The sequence below is a fragment of the Panthera onca genome, chromosome A3, assembly GCF_046562875.1.
Source record: "Panthera onca isolate mPanOnc1 chromosome A3, mPanOnc1 haplotype 2, whole genome shotgun sequence".
Classification (NCBI taxonomy): Eukaryota; Metazoa; Chordata; class Mammalia; order Carnivora; family Felidae; genus Panthera; species Panthera onca.
Genome location: NC_138341.1, coordinates 70,675,391 through 70,698,798, shown reverse-complemented (window position 1 = coordinate 70,698,798; position 23,408 = coordinate 70,675,391). Strand labels below are relative to the sequence as shown.

The window sequence follows — 23,408 nt, the reverse complement described above, 5'->3', positions numbered from 1 at the left end:
GGTATGAGATCTTAGGACCAAAACAAAAAATATAGCATCCCAGATTTATGGACAGGAAAGAGATAGTGAACATCTCGCCCTCTGTGTTCCAGATTTGGGCATCCTGGAAAATTCTGCTGAAAGCTAGATTAGATCATGCCTCATAATTTTTTTTTCCCAAGCTCCATAGATATCTTCTGTATTTAAGGTTTTACTTATGTTTATTTTTATAGATTGCTTCCCATTCAGATTTTTTTTCCTTTAAACAAATCATTATTGGGGTGCCTGGGTGGCTCAGTTGGTCAAGCCTCCAACTTCAGCTCAGGTCTTGAGCTCCCAGTTGGTGAGTTCAAATCCTGCACTGGGCTCACTGCTGTTAGCACAGAGCCCACTTCCTATTCTCTGTCTCCCTCTCTCTCTGCTCCTCTCCTGCTCATGCTCTGTCACTCTCTCAAAAAGAAATACATCATTATTCACCTTCTTATAGTTGCTCTTATTTTTGAATTTTGTATACTTTTTTTCCCACTAAGAAAGAAGACTATCAAAAATAAGTTTATTCTCTTTCTTTCTTTCTTTCTTTCTTTCTTTCTTTCTTTCTTCTTCCCCACCCCTCTCTGTGTCTCTTTCTCTCCTCCCTCTCTCCTTTCCTAATAAAATTATCAAAGGTTCAGATGCACTTCCAGTTCTTAATAGAATAAAAGGGAATATTAATTAAAACAGATTTTAATAACCCAAAGTAAGAGAAAGCACTTTTTGAATCTCATCTATCTTTCCACTGGCTCTTTCACCTCCTCCCATGCTTGCACACTGCTTAGCATGTATGATCACAGGTCCAATCATAGAGATGGCTCCTCGCTCTAATTTCCATTCTTTAGTGGAGTCCAGCCCTCAAGCCAGGAGGGAGAGATTGGTATGAGAATTCTTTCTTCAAAGAACAGAAGACACAGTTGGCCTCTGGTAACTCCCTGGCCCATGCTAACAATTTCCAGTGAAAAACTTCTCTAGAAACCGACTGCTAATGGTATCATTCTTAATATCTACTCACTCACTCATTCAGAGGTACCATTCCCCTCCTAGGATCAAGTGATTATTTAAAAATGGACTACAAGGCAATGACATGCAGAGCTCATCCAGCCACCTCTGCTAGAATGTATGGAGGTGTGTAAGAGTGGAAGCATACCCAGTATTTTGAATTTTTTACAGCACCAAGTATTTTGATCATATGCCCTATGACTGGACTGTGGGCCCAGCTACAGGCTTAAGGCAACGAAGTCCTTTTGATGGGAATCTATAAAACTTAATGAGAACGCGGTGCTCTGAGCATCAAAGCTGGTGGCTGCCTCAGAAAGCCTTCAAGGGTCTGGGCAGAGAAAGATTCTTCTTACATTTGCCCTGTTTCTTAAGAGTCTGATTCTGGATGCTTTGCCCATCTTTCCTTAAGGGGGGAAAATAAATAAATTTTGAAAAAAATTAGCAAGCAGGGAGGAATCTCTTTCAACCTACAAGGTTTTCTTATATTTCAGAAGTATTTTGTTTGTTGTTTTGTTTTGTTTTGTTTCTGATCAGGGAGTGATGGTGGTGGGAAATTCTAATCTTTCTTATCTTTTGAGGATAATTAAATCACTCCAAGTGATATGTTAGAACCCCTTTGGCTAGAAAACTTCTGAGGATAAGATTTTAAGATAGCTTTATATTCAAAATATTTATCTTTCATTCAGATAAAAATGACCATAGCAAGGGGTTTTGCTCTTACATAAGTCTAATTGTAGGAAGGGACCTTAAAATATGCAAAGCTTAACGAAAAACCTGGTGCTCACAGAGGTTGAGTAAAATGTACTAGGTTTCCCTTCACACACACTGGTCAACTTTTAGAGACGTACAGCCTGAGTGATGAAAAGCTGCATCCTGGGAACCCAGTTTTCTTCCTTCCTTCCTGCTTCCCCTCACTTTTGTCCCCCGCTCCTTTTAACTTTAATCTGAAGAATAATTACTGGCTTGATGTGCTGTGTTTTGGTAGAAATACATAGATCTTTCTTGTGTTCATATTTTTTAATTGTTTTCTTCTTCAAAGCTCAAGTCATCTTGATTCTACCTCTGCAGAACGTCTGGACAGTTTCCTAATCCCAATTCTTTCCTTGCTCCTAGATCAACCCTTAACATCACTCTCTTGATGTGCTGTACATTTTTTACCTGGAGGAATGGGGTCTTTTGATCCTTCAGTCCTACTGGATTCTGGCCCAACAGAGAGAGACCTTTCGAGAAGCCTCCCTGGTAGGCGGTAACAAACAGCAGCCTTTGTTAAAGTCCTTGCATTATCTGCATCTGTATCACTCTAAACAGTTTTTTTTTTAAAAATGCAAGCTCACAGCTAAACCAGAAGCTGTGGTCACAGGGATCTGCAGTTTAATAAACTCTCAGGTGATTCTGACAGAACTTTCAACCACTGTAGCAGTCATACCTCTCATAATTTTCTCCATGTTCAACATCATCTCTTCCAATTTTTATCCAGCATCATTGTTTGCCTCTCTTCCATGCATCCTTGCCCTAGCCACACTGACCCCTGACTTCCCTCAAACACGGTATGCAGGGCCCCTGGGTGGCTCAGTTGGTTGAGGCTCCGACTTCAGCTCAGGTCATGATCTCATGATTCATGAGTTTGAGCCCCACAACGGGCTCACTGCTGTCAGTGTAGACCGTGCTTCAGATCCTCTATCCCCCCTTCTCTCTGCCCCTCCCTCTCCTCCGCTGACACTCTCCCTCCCTCTCTCTCTCTCTCAAAAATAAATTTAAAAAAAATTAATAAAAACAAAATAAAACAAAACAAAACACGGTATGTGTTCTTTTTATAACTGTGGCCTTTCTCCAACTTGTCCTCTGTATCAACTTGCATCTTGCATCCTATTCACTTGGAGATACATTGCTTTCCTTTCAAGGCCAAATTCAAATATTATCTCCATGAGAAACCTTTTTTCTTGCCATTTCTCATCCACTTTTCAAACACTGTTAACTTAGAATGTAGCACAAACCTTTGTTACAGAACTTACCTCACTTGAGTGTAACTACAATGAATCCACTCAAGGGTTATGGAGCAACAATCATGTTCCAGGTTCTAGCACCAAAGACATAAAAATCACAGTTCCTGCTGCCAAGAAACTCACCCCCCAGCTTTTTTTTCAGTCAGAATCTTCATCTGAACCACAGAACAAAATAACTGTTTTCTGAATTCTCTCAAGGATGATGCATAACTAGCACTATTATACACAATAAATGTTTTAGGGCATCAAGGCTTAATGTTCTTGAGAAACACTAGGTGATCAAACACTGGTCAATTATAGTAGCAATAGGTGCTATGACAGAGATAAACCCAGGGGGAAAAGGAGAGAAGGAGAATAAAACTTATGATATCATATATATATATATATACATATATATATACACATATATATGTATATATGTATATAACATTGTATTATAATGTTATAATATATTATAATAATACTTATAATAATAATTATGTGTTTGCTTCTCTGGTCCCACGTTTTACTCTTTTTCTATCCTCACTTAGTATCTAGCACAGGTTCATTTTATGATGGTCTTTTAATACCTATTTTTAATTAAAAGCACTGGAATTCATCTTTATGGCTATGTGCTTTCAGAATCTAGCCAAGGCAATGCAAATCATATTTATAAACCCAGCATCTACTCAGTGTTTGGGACACAGTTGGCACTCAGTGAGAACTTGATGAGTAAATGAACAAATTTGGAAGAGTTGTTACTCAAGGATCATAAGTACTACTTAAAGAAAAACTCATATGAATGTAAAAATCTGTCCTATTGGGGCACCTGGGTGGCTCAGTTAGTTGAGCATCTGAAGCTTGATTTCGGCTCAGGTCATGATCTCACGGTTTGTTGGTTGGAGCCTCAGGTTGGGCTTTGCACTGACAGCAGAGCCTGCTTTGAAATCTCTGTCTCCCTTTCTCTCTGTGCCTTCCCCCCTCCCTCTCAAAAATAAACATTAAAATTTTTTTAAAATCTGTCCTATTACCTAAACTACATTTCTGGGTTTCTCACTTCAAATTTAATTGCTTCGTGTGTTATGTGTGTTTCAAAGACAAAAAAATAACAAGTTTGTTAAACATGCAAGTAAAGTTACATGAAGTGAAAAAAGGCTGCATTTCCGTGGGTGGAAGTTGGGGGTAGGGGTAAGTGGTGATATTTTCACTGTTCTTTTATATCTAATAAAGGCAAAGAAATTTACTTTGAATATATTTTCAAGAACAAATGGCTTCCAACTGTAAATTGGGTTTAGGAGAAAATAGTAGGGAAATATGCAAAATGCCATAAAATTTTGGTGTCCTAAAGAAATTTTCAGGGGGTCTGTGATACCTCCTTCTTCTATTAAAAAGTCTGCAGCCACCTTGTGGACAGAGCTGTCTTTTTATAAGTATCACATAAGTGGACCCTGACCAATCTTCTTGAGATTAATGGTTTCCCCATTTCTGTCAGTTAAAGGCATCTCCTCATTTAATGATCAGTTTAGAAAGGCGCCATACTGCTTAGCTGCCTCTAGGGGGCTCTTATTAAAATTCATGTTGCAGAAGTAGCGTTTCTCCAAATGGTTCTTTAATGCCTTGAATCCCTAACTGTCTAATTTATACCCAAGGAAGAGTTTACTTCTTTTAGGGCATACCCATTATATTACAAAGTTGTTAAAATGTAAATAAATACATAGAAATCTGTTTAAGTTAGCAAATTGTGGTAAGGTAAACTAATCCTATATAAACCATGGCTTAAAAAAGTAAAAAAGTATATATGGAATTCAGCATAAGAATATTGCCATGCAAAAAATGATAATTAACCCAAGTAAACCTTCACACAGTAATTTTCAGCATTCTGGCAAGGGAAAAAATTCTGCTATGAAAGCAGTACTCTAAAAATGAAATAAAGGTTAAGAGACCTAGTTTAAAATTGTTATTAAAACACGCAGGAAATTTACTTTAACGGTCATGGGCGTAGTGCCAACTATTGCAGAAGTAAAAGCTTATTGCTTAGATGGTAAGTATAACTCATCCCCAAGACTATATTCACCCCTAAATTTGGATTGTTGGGGGACTGGCCCTGTCTGTGTCCTGGTGGCTTATCTGCCTTCAGTGTAATTGGATGAGAAGATCCTGATGTACATCTCAGAAAAGAGGGCTGAGCCCATACAGCAGCTCCGTGGCGGGAACCGAGCCAGGGGGACAGGGCACTTTCAGATGCTGAGGCTCTGGCTGTGAGCCTCAGAGTCACTCCTGAGCTACTAGGTTGTACACTGTTTTATATTTTAACATCTCTAAAATCTACATCTGAGGTGTAGTCGAGATGCATCCTAGCCTAGGTGAATTGGCAGCGCTTAGTGATTTTAACATAATTGTGCATCTTACAGTCAACAGTGTCAATAAAATATGGCAGCTGAGGTGCTCTGACCTTTAATTTGCATAGGAAACCACCTGGGGATCTTATTAAACTGTAGATTTTGATTTAGTAGATCTGGGGAGGAGCATGAGGTTTTTCATCTAACAAGCACCCAGGTGATGTTGATGCTGCTGGTTCACAGGCCACACCTTAGGTAGTAAATCCCTAAGTGGGCTAACAGTGGTTGGTGAGCTTTATTTCCCTTTAAACTACCTAAAAACTATAGCTTTTAGTTGCATGCTACTGTTTAGAAAGGGTTCTACATAAATTCTATGTACTTTTATATAAATGTACTGATTAATACATAATCAGTCAAACAATTATTAAATAATAACTACAGGTAACGTTAGTGAAGGATTGATTTCAATCTTGGGTGAACATATCTTTTAGCCTGGGGACACTGGGGAAGAAAATGTTAATTTACTCTTTCAAACATTTAAATCTCCCCCATGAGGCTCTGCTTTGTGTACAGGTGGGGGATACAGCAATAGTTTTTGAAAAGTAATTTTAACTGAAACCTGATGATGATAATATCCTTAAAATGAAAAAAAAAAGTATTTGAACTATAAACATTAAGTGACTATCCCCACTTAGTAAGATATCCATGTTTTTCTAAAAAATCTGAGTTTCTCAATTATCTTTACTAATTTCTGATGCATTGGAAGATGGATATTTTATAACTTACGAGAAATAAAGAGGAAAGCACACTGAGCTGAGAATCAATAAACAGGTTTTTCTCCTGAATTATTTTATGCATTAGTGATGTGGCCTCGATAATGTTAAAAAATAACTTGTGATCTCCAAGTTAATTCAATTTCTTTACAAAGCTGTTAGGATAGTTAAATGAAATACCCTTTAAAATGAGATAATGTGTGTCAAATCTCATAAACTCATCTGCAATCAGGAGAATCCTAGTACCTTGTAGGGTCTGGGGCAACATGAAAATAGGGGCTCCTTGTTCAAAAGTTATTAAGAATCTCAAGATGGCAACAGTAAGATTTTCAACCAAGACTATATGTCGGACCCTGGGTGACTATATAGGTCATGGGTCTGTCCATGAAGCATATATAGGTTGTATGTCCTATCTGCAATATAACTGTAGCTAATACTATTTTTGAAATATTACAGTATACCAGAAGCTATGCTAAGTGCTGCAATTGCATAGTTTCACTTAATTCTTTAGGGAGAAAAAAATTGAAGCACTGAAACATTAAATAATTTTTCTCAGATTATACAGCAACTGAGTTCAGGGAGAGTCAGGATTTGAACTCAGGTCTGTCTGATTCCAAAGCCATTCATCTTTTTTTTTTTTTTTTTAACGTTTATTTATTTATTTTGAGAGAGAGAGAGAGAGAGAGAGAGGGCTGAAGCAGGGGAGTGGCAGAGAAAGAGGAAGAGAGAAAAATCCCAAAGGCCCCATGCTGCCAGCACAGAGCCCAATGTGGGGCTCAAACTCACAAACTGAGATCACGACCTGAACCAAAATCAAGACTTGGATGCTTAACCAACTGGGCCATGCAAGCACCCCCAAAGCCATTCATCTTAACTAATTTAATATAATACTAATCTATAACTGCTTACTGTTATCCTCATTTCATTTTATTTACAAACTTAAGCTCAGAAAAATATACATATTTGAAAGACAATTCACTTATTCAGACTTTGAGTAGATGACCTGCATCAACCTAATTATCTTATATTCTGGTATTTTGTACAGAGCTGCTATATAGCACAGTCATATAATATACGTGAAACGAAACCAATGTCTCTGTGCACAGAATAGTTACTCAACGAAGACAAAAATCAAAAATCTAACTTTCCTATTATTTATTTATTTATTTTTTATTTTTTATTTTTTTATTTTTTTTCAACGTTTTTTATTTATTTTTGGGACAGAGAGAGACAGAGCATGAACGGGGGAGGGGCAGAGAGAGAGGGAGACACAGAATCGGAAACAGGCTCCAGGCTCCGAGCCATCAGCCCAGAGCCTGACGCGGGGCTCGAACTCACGGACCGCGAGATCGTGACCTGGCTGAAGTCGGACGCTTAACCGACTGCGCCACCCAGGCGCCCCTAATTTTCCTATTATTTAAAATCACATGCGTCTGAATGGTAGCAGACTTATTTTCATTTTAAAGTAATTTATTCCAAGTGTATGACAATTCTCTTGAAAAAGACTAATTACTGTGTACAGGAATATTTTTCTTCCAAACAGCACTTGATCCAAAGAAGTAAAGTATTAGATTATATCATTTCATAATATAAATTAATATGAAATCCAAAATATTCACTTTGTTTTGGATGGATTTCAGATTTTCAAAATATGTTTCAAACTTGGTAAAGTACAAACTTGCATTTATATGGAGGTTTTACTTTTCTTTTTCTTTCTAATGTGTTTTTCTAATCTTCTATGTCATTTTATCTTTTGTATTATTTTCCAATTCTGAGAGTAGAACAAATTAATTGTGCTTCAATCCCTTATAATAGCAAGCCCATTATAGAGCTGAGCAAAGAGAGGTGGAAGGGATAAAGTAGATTACTTTGTCACCTGCTCTCTGAAGCATTACTGATTTCCTCTGGCAGAATTAATCACAGCTTCTGCTGTATTTCTAGAGCACTTTTTCATACCTTACTTAAAGAATTAGTAATCACCTATTTCTTTGTTGGGCTTGCCTTTCAGATTCCTAAGTGCATTGTCATATTATTCTATGTGTCCCCAGGGTCTAGTACTGAGCCTGGCACATAGTGGGTATTGATTATTGTTGATTCATTGAATGGACACATGCAAGCGTTAATGTATAAGCAAATGGAACAATTTAAACAAGATACTCTAGTGGGTGCTGAAATTAGGAGGAAATGTTCAGTCTTAGACATTATTCATTACTGCTTTCTGCTTGGCCGGAAAATGCCATTGTCTATAAATTGTATCAAGTTCTCCAAATTAAAATGTCATTGAACCCCCGACCAAACCATGCTATGCTAGCTTGATATCTGAAAGCACTACAATCCATTATGCCAACTGCTGATACAGTTCCAGGCTATGGGAGCATCTGCCAAAAATGATGGGAAATAAAAGTCTGTGGGTCCCCTGGAAGGGAGGCTGCTATGTCCAAAAAGTTAAATTCCAGACAAGGACTCACCAGATGCTTTGTAAACTAAAGAGCTGAGTTCCACTTCCTTGGGGACTGAGCAGATGGGACTCCCTGAACCCAGTCTCGAAGAGTGTCGATGGCAAAATGCCTAGCTTCTGCCCCATTTGCTTATCTCTCTTGTCCCCAAGGCTACAACGTACAGAGGGAAACTGACTCTTAGCAATGGAGGAGGCCAATACTTCAGAGAAGTCTACAAAGTACTTACAAATGTGTTTTCTGTGTATCTCTGTTCATATGGTTGGCGACAAAGTACGGAAATTTATGACAAGCATTATTATTTATACCCTCAGAGAAGAAAGGTATGCAGGCTGCTAGAGGAAAGAAGAGGCTCACGAAGGTATCAATCATCTCAGTACCAGTTAAAACAGTGGGAGATATAATCCCACTGGAGGTTCATGTATAACTGGGCACCCAAGAAATTTTTCCTGCTCCTTCCCCTCCCCCTTTGACACACTCTTCTTCAACAACACAGCAATCTGGACTGCATTGTTGTGTTTTTTCTTTCCCCTCAAGGTACCTACAAAGTTCATTTTGTCTAATTTTACTTTAATAAAAATACTGAGAACAAGAAAAGAGAAGAGCGATTACATGATGAGTAGAGGAAGCAACATAGAACAGCAGTTAAAGTCAAGGATTCCACGGTCAGATTGTTCAGATCTTGGCTCTGCTGCTTAGTTACTGTTTTCTCCTGGGTCAGTTACCTAAGTTCTCCTGTCTCCATGTCCTCTGCCAGGTAGGGATAATACTTATGTGCAACTATTGTCATGCTCAGAGTGTTACCTTTGAACATTCAAAGCACTGAAAAAAAAAATGATAGTGCACCCCATTATGGAATTTAATAATACAAGAAGTACTGAATATAAAATACCCTAAATCCACATATATACACAGAAATTTTATTTTTCTTCCATGATTCTCTTGCTGCTTTGCTTGAAATACTAAATATCAAATTATTTCACACAGTTTCATTTATTTTTTTAAGGTAAATTACTTTTGCTTGGTTGCTGATGCTCCCAGCACAAGCCTATTGGGTAACTCACCAAATGTTGTAGATACAATATGACAAGTAAAGCATGATTAACACCTTATTATTACTACTTTGGAATATATCAACTACCTTATCCTTTCAGTCATAGCTCTGACTTTTAATGTCCCTATGTAGAGTGCCTAGTCCAACCCTAGACACAATTAGGTACCACAGAGTTTGTATCACTGGAATTTATTTGGATGGTCTCATTCAGGCAATGCAATCTAACCAGCGAAAGAACTCAACTTACAGATGGAGTATCAGGGCCACGTCCAACCCTACCAGAGGCATGTGTTCTGCTGAGATCTCAAGATCTCAAGAGTCCTCACTGGCATAATGGGGATATTATTATTATTATTATTATCACTATTACTATTACCTCACATGGGTGCTTGGAAAGACATCATTAAAAGGAACAAGGGATTTTCTGACTTAAAAAAAGTTGTGGTCTGCTGTCCTGCAAATGAAATGAGGCCATGGTAATTGACCTGTTTGCATTTTAGTGCTGACACTTTGTTACAGCAGAAGAGTTAAAAACATTTCAGTATTTCCAATATCTGGAAGAAATTAGGCAGGGCATGTAATAAATCAGGTTTATGGCACGTAAGATTTTGTCAAATTCTTTGACATTCCCAAAATTCTATCTCATTTTCTTGTAAATTGCCATCTTCTGCTGTCTAAATCTGATGGAGAAAACTTGTTTTCTTTCTAGACAAGAACGTCTGACCAGAACCCTGCAGGCCAATCTGCCTCCTTTCCTGTTGGACTAAACCAAGCTCTCTTGTGAGTCACTAAGCCAAGACCCTGCCTCTAGAAAGTCAGCCCCCAGCAAATTGGTGAGTCCTCGTGTTAGGAATAGGAATCCCTCTCTATTTTTTTTTTTTTTGCAGTCAATTATTTTGAGATCATTAGCAAAACCTAATTTTAAGTAATTAGTTCAAATGAGGACATTTTACCAAATATAATTAAGGTGGTATTATCCCCAGTTATATAATAATACAGTGAGTAAAATATATTAAGATCTGAATGGAAAATGTCTAGGAAGAAGTGATAAGGGGATGCAAAACGCAGTTCCCTTCCTGAGAGAGTGAATGAGGCATGGGGAGAGGGCAGTGTAAACCGTAAAATGCTACCTACCAAGGCACAGACTGTGACAGCACAGCAAGAGAGCAAAGGCAGAACATAGGTACAGGTATCAGGGACCTGGGAGGAAATGAAAACCTGGGGAGAAATGTGTTGATCATGACTTTGGAGCTCATATGAATAGGTCCTCCCAACTAAAGACGTCCTTCCTCTTCCCAAGTTGCATGATTTGCAGACACGAGTGAAGACCTCTTTACTCTCCACATTCCTGCTAGGTCAAATTTCTACAAGAGGTCACAAAGCCTTCTCTTTCAAACTTGTTAAGATAACTTAAAAGCAAATTCTGCCATGGATCTTTGTTCTTACATGTAACTGACAGGCACTCCATTCTTCCCTGAGCAAAGAGGGAACTAAGAACAGAAGGACACCTGAGGACACACATTTGATGAGCTACTTCTACCACAAGGGTTTAAATTCAGAAACTTTCACAACTGTCTAAACGTCTCTGTTGTCCAAAAGAAGAAAGGTAGGAAATAAGAGGTATTTACACAAAGGATACATAGTACCTCTTTCCCAGTGCTGACGCTGGCACCCATAGGAATTTCAGGGCTGGCACTGTGAATGGCAGAGAGGACTATGCTGATTATGTGGAGGAATCAACTATTTTTTTAACAGGGTGGGGGGGGGGATGCTTACATACGAGGCTATTTTCTGAATCTCATCCACCACATAACATCTTCCAAATTTTTAGCGCTAAAAGCTTCTCAGTGTAATTAAAGGCTGAGCTGATCTAATTAGTTTGATGAAACTTTCAGTAGGGATTTAATTCCCCCTAGCATTTCTCCAATTTTTTTTTTCTAGAATCCTTCTTTAGGCTTATCCCAAGTCACTTAGTGGTGACATTCTAAATTGTCTCGCATAGGTAGCATCTCCACTCAAACTGATTGGAAAACTTCCAGCAGGTACATATGGCTAAAAACAAACTTCAAATAAAAGATTCTAAGTTGTTTTATTGAAGACAATTCTATCTTTCCTCCCTCTTCACTTTCATTTCCCTACCAACAAACTCTGTTAAATAATCTTCACTGCAGGAGGGAAATAGGTGTTTCAAAGCATTTTTGGAGGTACAAAGAGACTAAGAAATGCATAATAGCAGGGGTAGATTCCCAGGCAAGATTAATGAGGGAGTGGCATGATCCTTCCTTGTAAGTCATTTACTACAGAAGCCTTCATGGTCAAAACATTGGGATAGAAACAAGGATTAGTGAGATTTTCATCTATCTTTGAAGATTTAAAAAAATTCTCTAATGAGCACCTTAGGAATCAACTGGGATATGTTTATACAGAAAAATAGTTTTCCAAGTAGTTTAATGTGAATGGACAGGACTGTAGGTGTCTTCAGATAGACTGCAAGAATCCCACTCTGATGCTGTGATTTACCTTTCTGTAGGCTCCTCCAATTTCCTCTCCTATTGTAGCAATCACTCAAATATGGCTTGCTAGAAAAATTAAATTTAACTTAAAGTGATCACCAATTCTTTTTTTTTTTTTTTAATTTTTTAAACGTTTATTTATTTTTGAGACAGAGAGAGACAGAGCATGAACGGGGGAGGGTCAGAGAGAGAGAGGGAGACACAGAATCTGAAGCAGGCTCCAGGCTCTCAGCTGTCAGCACAGAGCCCAATGCGGGGCTTGAACTCACAGACCGCGAGATCATGACCTGGGCCGAAGCTGGACGGTTAACCGACTGAGCCAGCCAGGTGCCCCAAGTGAGCACCAATTCTTAAGCAACATATAATTCAGCTTTACTCAGTGTTATAAAAAATGCAAAAGATATAAACAAATGTTTCTGCCAAAGCACAGTTAGCATTGCTCTTGTAAGTCAGATTACAAAGCATATTTTTAAAGACCTATCACCCTCTAGGAATCTCATAGATGTGGGCTATATAATGGTAATTTATTACTTACAATTTTGTACTTTATTCTCAAATTTATATCCCTGAAAGTCATTTTCACTGAGCTCAAACATTTCTTTAAAGACATTTTTATTTACTTATGATGAAAATTTAAATATTTTTTAAAAATACTTTGATTGTCTTATTATAAATTCCTGGCCATTCAAGGTTTCTCCCTCTCTCTCTCTCAACAAACTAAGGTTAGGTTTTGCCAAATTATGTTAAGCTAATTTTACTTCAGTTTGAAATTTGATTGTCACTAAAGTATAACAACACTTTTCTTACTGAGGCTTGGTTGTCTTACATGCAAGCTTAGTCTCATTTCAAATGCCATACAGGGAAAGCCCTAACTGCTTTGAATGAACATTAGATTATGGGTTGTTTCATCATGTTGAGTAATGTCTTTTTTTTTTTTTTTTCCACTTTAAAGAGCGAAGGTGTGAATTAGTGAGGATGGCAGGCCATCTTTTTGTCTTGAGATCACTGTTTGCAATAAAACAGAGTCAGCCATTCAGATATTCTCTTTTATCTAACAGTACTTTGTGTTCTACTCCTGTTACCCCTTCATTGCTCTTGGGTAGGTCAGGTGACTACTCTAGGTCTGTTTCTCCATTTCCAAAATAAAAAGACTGGACTTGGAGAATGATTTCCAGGATCTTTCTTATTCTAACCCTCCAAAATTTCTTCTATGACTTCAGACATGGTGTTACTAGTATATGCCCCAGGATTAGTCATCTTCAAAGGGTTGCACAACAGATTGAAAAAAGAATTTTATGCGCCACATGCTCCAGGGCAGAATGCTTATGGAAACTTAAGGAAGGTTTACATGGGCTTACTGTTATCACATGTGGTGAGAATGAACATGGGCAGTTTCTCTCTTTTTAGTAACTCTACAAAGTTCATTTACCTGAAATGAGGTGATTTAACTCCAAATCTATGACAATTGGTCACAATTTCATCTCAGAAGTAGGAAGAGCAGGGCATTCTAAATAGTAATTCAGACATGGATAGAAACTATGACCCATCCAAAAGCCCTCCAAGTAAAGTATGTTGTCATTTACAGGCTGATTATGCCTATACCCTTCTACCCTCTAGTATCTCTAGTATGTCAGGAGGAAATGAAGGAAAGAGATAACATATCAAAAACAAAACAAAAACAAAAACAAACTGGCAGCACTTGCTCCATACACATCCCCCAGGTTGTGGAAGTGAGAGACATGGGAGGTACCCAATCAATAAGGAGGAATGATATCAATCCAAAACCTGTAGAGATAATGACATGAGTGAACCTGCATTGCATGGACTCAGGAGGGGCTAATTAAATGTCATATGGAAGACTACTTGGCTTATTTTTGCTATAGTGATTTTTGTGATTGAAAAACCAATTAAAAATAGATGAGTTCTAAAGTGTATCTACTGCTCATTAACATTTAAACATTACAGACATTAATCTGAAGTACAGTTTAATCTGAAACTATAATTTCAGATCACAGCAATCCATTGCAGCTTCCTACACTCAGAAAGTTGTCCTGCCACGCTGAACTGTCAGAAGACAACGAGGCTCAGCTAAACCTGAGTGTTCACTACAGAAAACCTCACGTTTTTTACTGAATACCCCAAAGAGCTCTTTAGCTACATTCAAGCTTAGATCCCCTTAGATCTCCTTTCCTTTTTCTAGTCCACAGCAGGACTGACTTTCCATAGATAAAGCAGAGCCTATGGACTGACTCTAGGTTGGCCTGTTCATAGTAACAGTGAGGAAATGGGGTGGGTGGGGGTGTGCTTCTGGGCACCCCTTTCACAGTCCTCTTAACCATAAAGGGATTTGAGGCATCTTATCATGAAATGTAGTTATTATTTTTTTTACCATGTTTCTCCCCAGTCTGGAACATATTCTCCATTCCCTGTCTATACCAAACAGTCATCCATCAAGACTCTCACATTCTTACTCTTTTGTGTATCTTCCTTGTCTACTAGATCTCTTAATTATTTCATTCTCTTGGACTCCAAAGGGCATAACTCTGCCGCACAATTTAGTCCCTCATCACAGTCTATTATATATTTACAAAAGCTGTTTCTGTTTGCAAGAGACTCAAGGGTTTGCACAGTCTGCTATGGCAGGGACCCCAACAGACATTTCTTTTGGGACACCGTATTAGGTGGTTAAGAACACAACAGAGTCTGAAATCAGATTTCTTTGATTAAGCTCTAGGCTTTAATACTTGTTAGCTGTGAGACTTGCTCAAGAAACTTACCTGCTCCAAAACCTGATACCTTCTCTGAAAAATGAAGATAATAAAATTACTACTTGTACTGTGGAAATCCCTGTGAAACTCTTAGGAGAGCAGCAAACACAAAATAAGAGTTCAGAATATGCCAGTACTATTATTAATAATGAAAATAATAATTATTTTATTATGCCCACAGAACTTAGCAAAGTCCTGGGTCATGCTACATATTTATTAAGGGTAAAAGTTATTCTCTGGGAGGAAATCAATCCCTCTCACCACAAAGTACGGTTAAATTCAACTTTTCAGAAAACTGCACCTCCTTATATTTGTTAAGACTAGCATTTTCAAATCCCTCTTAGGATTCTTCTATATACATCCACATACTGGGCAAACCAGTATATATTCATAAATGGAAGAGAGGCAAGGATAACTTAAGCAGTGGCCGTTTTTCACTGATGTTTATCTGAATCGAGTTTATATGATTAGAATATTTTCCTTAGAATAAACCAAAGTATATAACTGCTTAGAAATAGCACCCATGGCAAATCATTCATAAATTCAAAGTTATTCAACTTTACATTTGGAGCTCTATACCATTAAACTGCAGCCATAAAATGCAACAGAAGTCTCTGATTCTAGCAGCCAAAAGAAACTGGGTTGTATCTGATTGAAAACAGGCAGCTTGTATGGAAAAAATATTAATATAAGTTGAAATTCAAAGACTTCCCGATCTTTCTCTCCCTGTACCCCGCCAAGTTCCAATTCTATCAAGAGTTATAATAGATAAGGGCAGCTGAGAATGAGGGATGAAATTACTGATATCTTTTAGTCTGATAGTTTGGCTCAGGTAAATATCAAGTATGCTTATCAGATAACAAATGAAATAGCTTTACTTCTTTAGAACACATTTAAAACATAAGAACAAAATCATCTCATCATACAGACTCATTTGTTTTTGTTTTATGCAGCCTCTCTTGTAGCTGAATTTTTAATTTTTTTCCAAGTCACCACTGTATAAATAACACATAGACATTTAAGTAAAAATGAGCAAGGCATTTAACTTCACTCTAGACCCAATATTTTTTTGTGCTTGGCTTCCTTGTATAGCTAATACACAACCCATGCAGATCTTAATTGTGACTTACAGACTACTAAAGAAGAGGAACTTAATTCCTTCATAATGTTCTCTGAGCTGCCTCCCTCCCCCAGTCCTACATAAACAACAGTAGAATACTGAATTTAAGGTTGTGCCATTTGACTCCTCAAACACTGGGTCTTCAGCAAAGGTGCTTTCAGTCCGGATCTGAAATGATGGCATCATGGATTAGAAATGATTCCAGTGACAATGATATTTACCTCTTTGAGACAGCCCATAAAGTTGTTACTGACTGGTGACCCTGGAAGGTCTGCTGTGCTGGGACTGCCTCCAACATAGAAAAAGTCATCAGACCCCAGCATGGTATAATCTTCTTGCGTGTAGCCCGTTGTGGTAAGAATCCCATCCACTGATATTGTCACCTAGATAACAAAGCACAGGGAAAGGACACGCTATACTCAGACCTAGATACTGTAATCCTGGGATATGCCTGTTTTGTGTTTTGTTTTGTTTTATTTTTTTCATTTTGTTTTTGCTTTTTTTTTTTTTCTGTTTGTTTGGTTTTTATTTTCAGACCTATGGCGGAACCCATTTTCATGTCTGTTTGAAGTTTATTCTTGGATTCTATTCAACTAGCCCTAAGAGATCTAAACTAGTTAGAGAGTTAACTGATTATTGGACTAGTGTCAGCATCATCCCTACTGCAACTCAAAAGTTATTTAGCAGACACAAAAATGGTGTTAGTAAAATGCTTCCTAGGTTAGTTTTGCTGGTGTACATATTAGTAAAGTTTAGTCGTCTGTTATTCACTAATCACAACGTGCACCTTGTTAACATAAAAGGCGCAAGCTATTTCCAGCAACGTCACTATTTGCACTATTGAGCAGCAGTTGTTCAGCATGCAAGTGCCTAAATCCATGCCAAAGGGGAGGAAAGGCAAAACAACCAGTGGAAGCAGCACACGCTGATGTGCACATGCAGGAGGGACAGTACAGTTCAGAAAGGAAAGGAAAGAAAACAGGGAGAACCAAAGGAAAAAAAAACAAAAACAAAAAAAACAACTGCTTTGTGATGACGTAAAGATGAGTGGGTGTGGCATCTCCAACATTCCCAAATCAGGTGGGCATGCCATGCATCATGAATGGTTAGAGACTGGCTGAGCTTGCGGTCACTCGGGCCAGCCACCATTTTGTCTTATCCCGTGTTAACCACAGCTGGATGCAAAACGTTCGAAACGTTAACGATGCCCCTACAGGTGAGTTGGAAAACAGAAGTTGACAGGAACAGGTAAAAAATAAGAAGGTCAACAACAGATGAAAAGAAGGAGGTCAAAGTAAGCAGAAGAGTACCAACCGCAGTTCCTCTTTTGTTAATGATGTCTACAGTTAAAAGAAAGAAAGAAAACACACGGCAAACCCAAAATAAGAAACAATTAGAATGATATCTACCGAACAATGTAGTTTGTTTACCATAGCGTGTCCAATGCCTGAGTGCTTTGTGGAGAAGGGGGGAGAAAGGAAATTAAAAACTGTGAACAGAATAACGATCGTTACTTAAAAAATATGATGGTCTCTACCATGTTAGTACATTTTTTGATTCAGGTAACGGTTAGTAGAATGAAACATTCCATGAATGACATGTTAGTTATTAAGCATGTTAGTAACATAGAAAAAGGGCAAAAAAATTTTACAAGAAAAAAGCAGACTAACAAATAGGCCTCCCACAGAGGTAATATTTTTCCTGCCAGCATTGTTCGTAACTTGCTACCAGATAGAAACAGACACATGGCAACGTTCCCTTTGTCTCCCTGAGTACATCTGAAGGTCATTTAAAAAGTCTAAAAGGGATTCAAAGGCCTAAAGCTCATCAGCTGACCACTGCCGCCTTATGCCCATAAGTGATCCCTCCCCCACCCTGGCCCACCCAGCCCCAGCAAATTCATAGGAATCGGTTGGCATTGCCCTGCTACTCAATTTTACAGCATACAAGGACTCCTCCTCAACTCCAAAACTTCCTTCGGTCATATTGATGGACTTTAGGGTCACAGTTTACTGCAATGAAACAAAGCAAAGATCCTGACACATAGAATGAGTAGAATGGATTTGTTTTTAATCTGTCCTGCCACACATGCACCCCAGCTGTATAACCAGTTTCCTTTGAGCTACCAATTCACAGTTTGGTTTGTAACCTGAGCAAAGGCAAATCTAGAAAGTGGGCTCCTCAAGCCCCACCCTTCCTTCTGCGCTTCTCTCAAATGAGCCTCCGGTCTCTTGGTGAGAATCTGAGAGAAAAAATAAAAAAAAGGAAAACCAAAGAGACAGACTTATAGGAAATCTTTGGTCTATAGCTGCACTGAGGGTGGGCGACTAACTCCCAGGGCAGGTGTGAAGCATGCAGGGCCCCTCCCATGCCAAGAAGGCCTCTGAAAGGTCTTTGAGGGTCTCAAGAATCCTTCAGTTTTACTTGTCTGCCTTAGCTAAACTAAGTCTGCACTCCTAAAATGCCTTTTTTTTTTTTTTTTTTTTGCCTCTCTAGTTTGGATAGTTTAAGCCTTTCAGAAGGGGGAAAGAAAATGTTAGATGGTTAACAGCTCAGAAAGAGAGGGCTGTTTTAGTAAAGGAAAACCAGAGACAATCCGGTCATTCTCCAACTGTTCAGAAAAACAACAAATATGTTAAGGATATTAGTTTGAGATCAGCACGTACTGCAGAAAAATTAGTCACTGTCAACACTTAACAAAATGACACATTGTAATATAAAATTTCAAATAATAACCCAAACTTATAATGTTCAATATAAAAGGACAATCTATTTACTTTCATCTGTGTATACAGATAGATATACTGTAATAAGATGCCTCAGTTAAAAACATACAGTATATGTGGACCCACAGATTTACTAAAGAATTGATATTTTACTAGTATATAGACTCTTGAAAGAATTTTTTTTTTTTTTTAATACAACCAAACAGAAATGGGCACCTAGAATATGAAATGGTCTCTCCGGAGCCATTTGGGATTTAAAGTATCTGTGCTAAAAAAATTAAAAAAAAATACCTTCATAAACAGAATCTTCAGGAGATGTATAGGCCCCCAAAGTCATTTTTCCCCTTGAGGGGCTTTTCATGTCCCCATGTCAGAGGTGGAGGTGGGGAGGGAGTAGGGATTGATACAATCCCAAATCACAAACACACTATTTTTTTTTTTACTACAAAAAAGGAACTGTGATTTAATGACCCCAATGTGCATGCTTCCAAATGATCACCATGAAAACTATAATTTAAAATCAAACAAAAAAAATTAAAAAAAACAACAAAATCACACACATCACAGGAAGGGCAGGTCGCAGGGATATCCTTGCAGCGATCTGGGCAATTGTCACATGTCGCTGTATTAAAATAGCCTTTGGGCCCCCAGAACTTTCTAGATATGCCCCTGCTCAAGTATGGCAGGAAGATTCATCTCAGAAGAAGAAAAAGCTAATTTGTAAGCGACTCTGAGGAGCCCTGCATCATGTTGTTAGGATTTTCAAGTACCACACACACAGCTGTATAGTGAGAAACAAAGCCAGTAACTCTCTTATCCACTGCGCTGTTACCTGACGCAGATTCCTGGTGACTTTCACATCATGCCAGGCATTATCATTAAACTTTCCATTCACGGGCTCCACTAGTGCTTCAAAGGCCCCTGATCCCAAATTAATGACCAGAGAAACAGCTCCATTTTTCAGGGCAAGATTGACATAATCAGCCGATTTCCCGGTGTGAAGCATCAGTCCATTCCTCTGAAGAGTTTTAAAGGACAGAGTTATTTCATCGCTGCTGCTTTGGATGGGGTTTTGAGACAAGTCGTAGCAGAAGTATTCAGATCCCTTGAAAGTGGCAATATATTCTTCTTTTCCTAGAGGAAAACAAATATACACATGCATAAGTAAAGAAATATACTATGTAAATCAGCAGACCTTAACACAAACAAAATCAATCAGCCCCCAAATTAACTCTATCTAATTAACATTCATGACAAGAGCCCTGTCAAACAGAGTCAAATGGTACTGTAGGTGGCAGTATATTTTTAATAAGCCTCTTAAGCTATTGGGCCATCAACTGGAATAGCTAAAGCTGACATTCTTGAAAATTCAATTAATTTTTAAGTATCACTGCAAGAGCTCTGATCAGAGAAAGTAGCTCTGTGATATCTTCAGGGCATGAATCAGGTACCATAAATGCATATTGGATGGTTCTACTCTGCTGGCAACAATGGGTTCCAATGTGTTTGCAACATTCTCGCCATCCAACTGCGGCGTTATTTTAATTTTCAGTGAGACATTTATATTCAAAGATCTTCTCAGTGAAGAGCCAAATATTTTCATCCCTGAGGAACCATGACAAATTATCTGGTAAGGGGAGAGCAAAGAAAAAAATAGAATTTGGTCTGGGAGTAAATACATCTCCTCCAGAGCATGTGCATTCTTTTTTTTTTTTTTTTTTTTTTTTCCTCCCTGGATGGAGTTTAATGGAGTCTGCTGGATTGTTGATTCATTCCCTGATCTCACCAAGCAGATGGTAGGGCTGGCTTTTATGACACTGGTAAAATTTCCAGCACATCAACATGGGAATAGCATGTAAATGAAGTCTTAACATTTTCTTTATATCTGTCTCTACCATTTTTACAAGTAACAATGTGGATCCCGCAAGATGTCAGACAGATCAACCCAAAAAGTGGGTATTTGGAAAAATCAGTCTTCTTTCACTGGTTGAGTGAGTTTGCCCAAAGGAAGAGTGTAAGCCAAAGCTTCCTCGACTTCCTAGGCAGTGATGGTATTGCGCCAAGAAAAATGACACAATATGGTCTGGAATCAGCTTCTGATAAACTATAAACACAGAATTATAAGTGGTACTGGCAAATCTAATCTGTTATGTTGGTAATATAGCGTCTCTACCCTGTCTACTGGAGGGTTCATATCAAAAAGGGGCTTACCCTTGGCAATAGGTTTTTACCTCAGAGCTAATTCATCTGACAGTGAAATAGCTCACATCCTTGCATCACAGCTCAAATCAAGGTTTCAGCTCACCAAAGCCTGATGACCCGACTCTTCGGATGCAGACAGTGCCACAAGTGGCTACAGGTCGGAAAGGCATGGCACTAAGTAAGCACCTAACAAGTAAACACCTAGGGATTTTCACAAGGGAGTGTGAGCCCTTGAAGAATAGTCACTGCCTACTAGTAAGTTATTAGTGACAACTAGTGGTCAAGTCAAACCCATCACATTCTGAGGCAGAACCATAGCAAGGACAATGCAAGCCATGCTAGAGATCCCCTCCCATTCATACACTCAAAATATTGGCTGAGCACCTCCCAAGTGTTAAGCCCAGTCCTAGTCCTTGGGGATAATGGAGTGGCCAAAGCTGACAGGATTCCTATCTCTGAAAGTTTACAGTCCGGGTGTCTACATCCCTGGTCAGTTCACTATGGCAAGTAGCTTGATACTGGGAGTTAGCACAACTAAATATTTCTGATATACTGAAGCGGGGGGGGGGGGGGGGGAGTAGGTCAAAATATGAAATTAGATCCTGGCTTGGCTACTTGCTAACTGCACTGGAAGGGCAGTTATGCATCTTTCCAAGTCTCAGATTCTGAAAATGGTCAGTTATGCCAGTCTTGCAGGATAAAATGAGATAATGCACGTATAGACATCTAGCAAAGTTGGTAGGCATGAGGAATGGCAGATGCCTTCCTTCTTGTCTGTCTAATGTAATAAACGTGATAAACAATCTAAAACAAATAGCACATGTCAACTTCATTGGGAAATCTAGAATATTATCTTTAAGGTCAGAATAAGGATGCCTACTATCAACATACTGTACTTGAAGTCCTAAATAATGTAGGAAGATAGGAAAAATATATAAGCATTATGAAGACTATAAGCGAAAAACTCATATTAGCAAATATTATTGTATGAATTGAAAGACCAAAATAATCTTCAGCGAAATTTTGGATTTAATAAGGTATTTCAGGGTTCTGTGTACTGGGACAGTAAGTCTTTTAAACATATAAAAACAGATCTATAGATTTGATGAAATTCCATTAAAAATATGAAATTTTTAAATGAATGTGAATAGATGATTCTACAAGTTCTATGGGAAAAACAAAGAGCCCAAAATAGCCAAGCTATGCCAGAGAAAGATGAAGGAATTTTCTTATGTAAAGGTGGACATTTATTACAAAATTATGGTAATAAAGATAGTACATTAGGATAAATAAAAAAGGAGGAATTAAGGGGCGCCTGGGTGGCTCAGTCAGTTGGGCGTCTGACTTTGGCTCAGGTCCTGATCTCACAGTCCGTGAGTTCGGGCCCCGCGTCGGGCTCTGTGCTGACAGCTCAGAGCCTGGAACCTGCTTCTGATTCTGTGTCTCCCTCTCTCTCTGCCCCTCCCCTGCTCATGCTGTGTCTCTCTCTGTCTCAAAAATAAATAAAAACATTAAAAAAATTTTTTAAATAAAAAAAGGAGGAATAAAAATACTGAAACTAAAAATAGTCTTAAGCATATATGAAAATGGTCTATATCAAGTAAGGCATTGCCATTAAATAAGCAAAGTATAGATTAGTTAATAAATGGTGCTGGTTATCTATATGAATAAAGTGAAATTGTATCTCTACATCATTTACAAGAATCAATTCTCTATGCATTAAGGATATAAGTTACTGAGGCAAATCTGTAAAATTTTTGTAAAATAAGAAAGTAAGATACTCAATTATGGAATGACCTATTAAATAGGCACAAAAAGCACTAATAAAATATCAATACATTCAACCACATTAAAATTAGGAACACCTGTTCATCAATAATATCATAAAGACAGAAATAATATAAATAAAAATTGTGACAAAATATTTTCATGCCATATTATTTTAAAAAGGACTACAATCCAGGGTATGCAAAGCACTCTGATAAATCAATAAGAAACAAGACAAACAATGGGAAAATGGGCAAAAGAAAAGCACAGTAATTTCACAGAATGAATGAAAAGATGCTCAATCCTGTAAGTCTTCTGGGAAAGGCAAATGCCAAATTATATTAAAATACCATGTCATAACCTTGAGATTGACAAAAAAAATGAAAATAAAAGAGAAAAATTCCAGGTTTGGAAAAGCCATGGATATAACGTAATTCTTACTGCTGCTGAGAAGGCAGATAAGACGAAAACTGACTGAATTCAGTAAGTACTACTTGGCATTACACAATCCCATGGGAATTTCTCACAGTGTAAAGGTCTCAGTCCTCAGAAAATGGTTACTGTACTCAATAGGAATAATATACCCCACTTGCTTTCAATTAATTTTTTCTGCTCATTGTTATGATAGTTTTATAATAGTAGTCACATGAATTATGGTTCACATACATATACATACATTATATATAGTGAGATTAAC

At 38.1% G+C, this 23,408-nt stretch overlaps 1 protein-coding gene across 20 annotated transcripts in view; it reads right to left on the bottom strand.

Moving 5' to 3' along the window:
• The window catches only part of NRXN1 (neurexin 1), a 1,127,584-nt gene that overhangs the window by 680,620 nt on the left and 423,556 nt on the right, over window positions 1–23,408 (bottom strand). For 11 of the 20 annotated variants that reach the window (XM_078444444.2, XM_078444446.2, XM_078444455.2 and 8 more), the window contains 3 exons: window positions 19,575–19,876; window positions 17,426–17,470; window positions 16,238–16,399 (listed from right to left, as the gene is read on the bottom strand). In XM_078444444.2, coding sequence (XP_078300570.1) covers window positions 16,238–16,399; window positions 17,426–17,470; window positions 19,575–19,876 — 509 coding nt within the window. The remainder of the gene's footprint in view (window positions 1–16,237; window positions 16,400–17,425; window positions 17,471–19,574; window positions 19,877–23,408) is intronic. The other 9 variants (XM_078444451.2, XM_078444454.2, XM_081795285.1 and 6 more) reach the window with 2 other exon arrangements.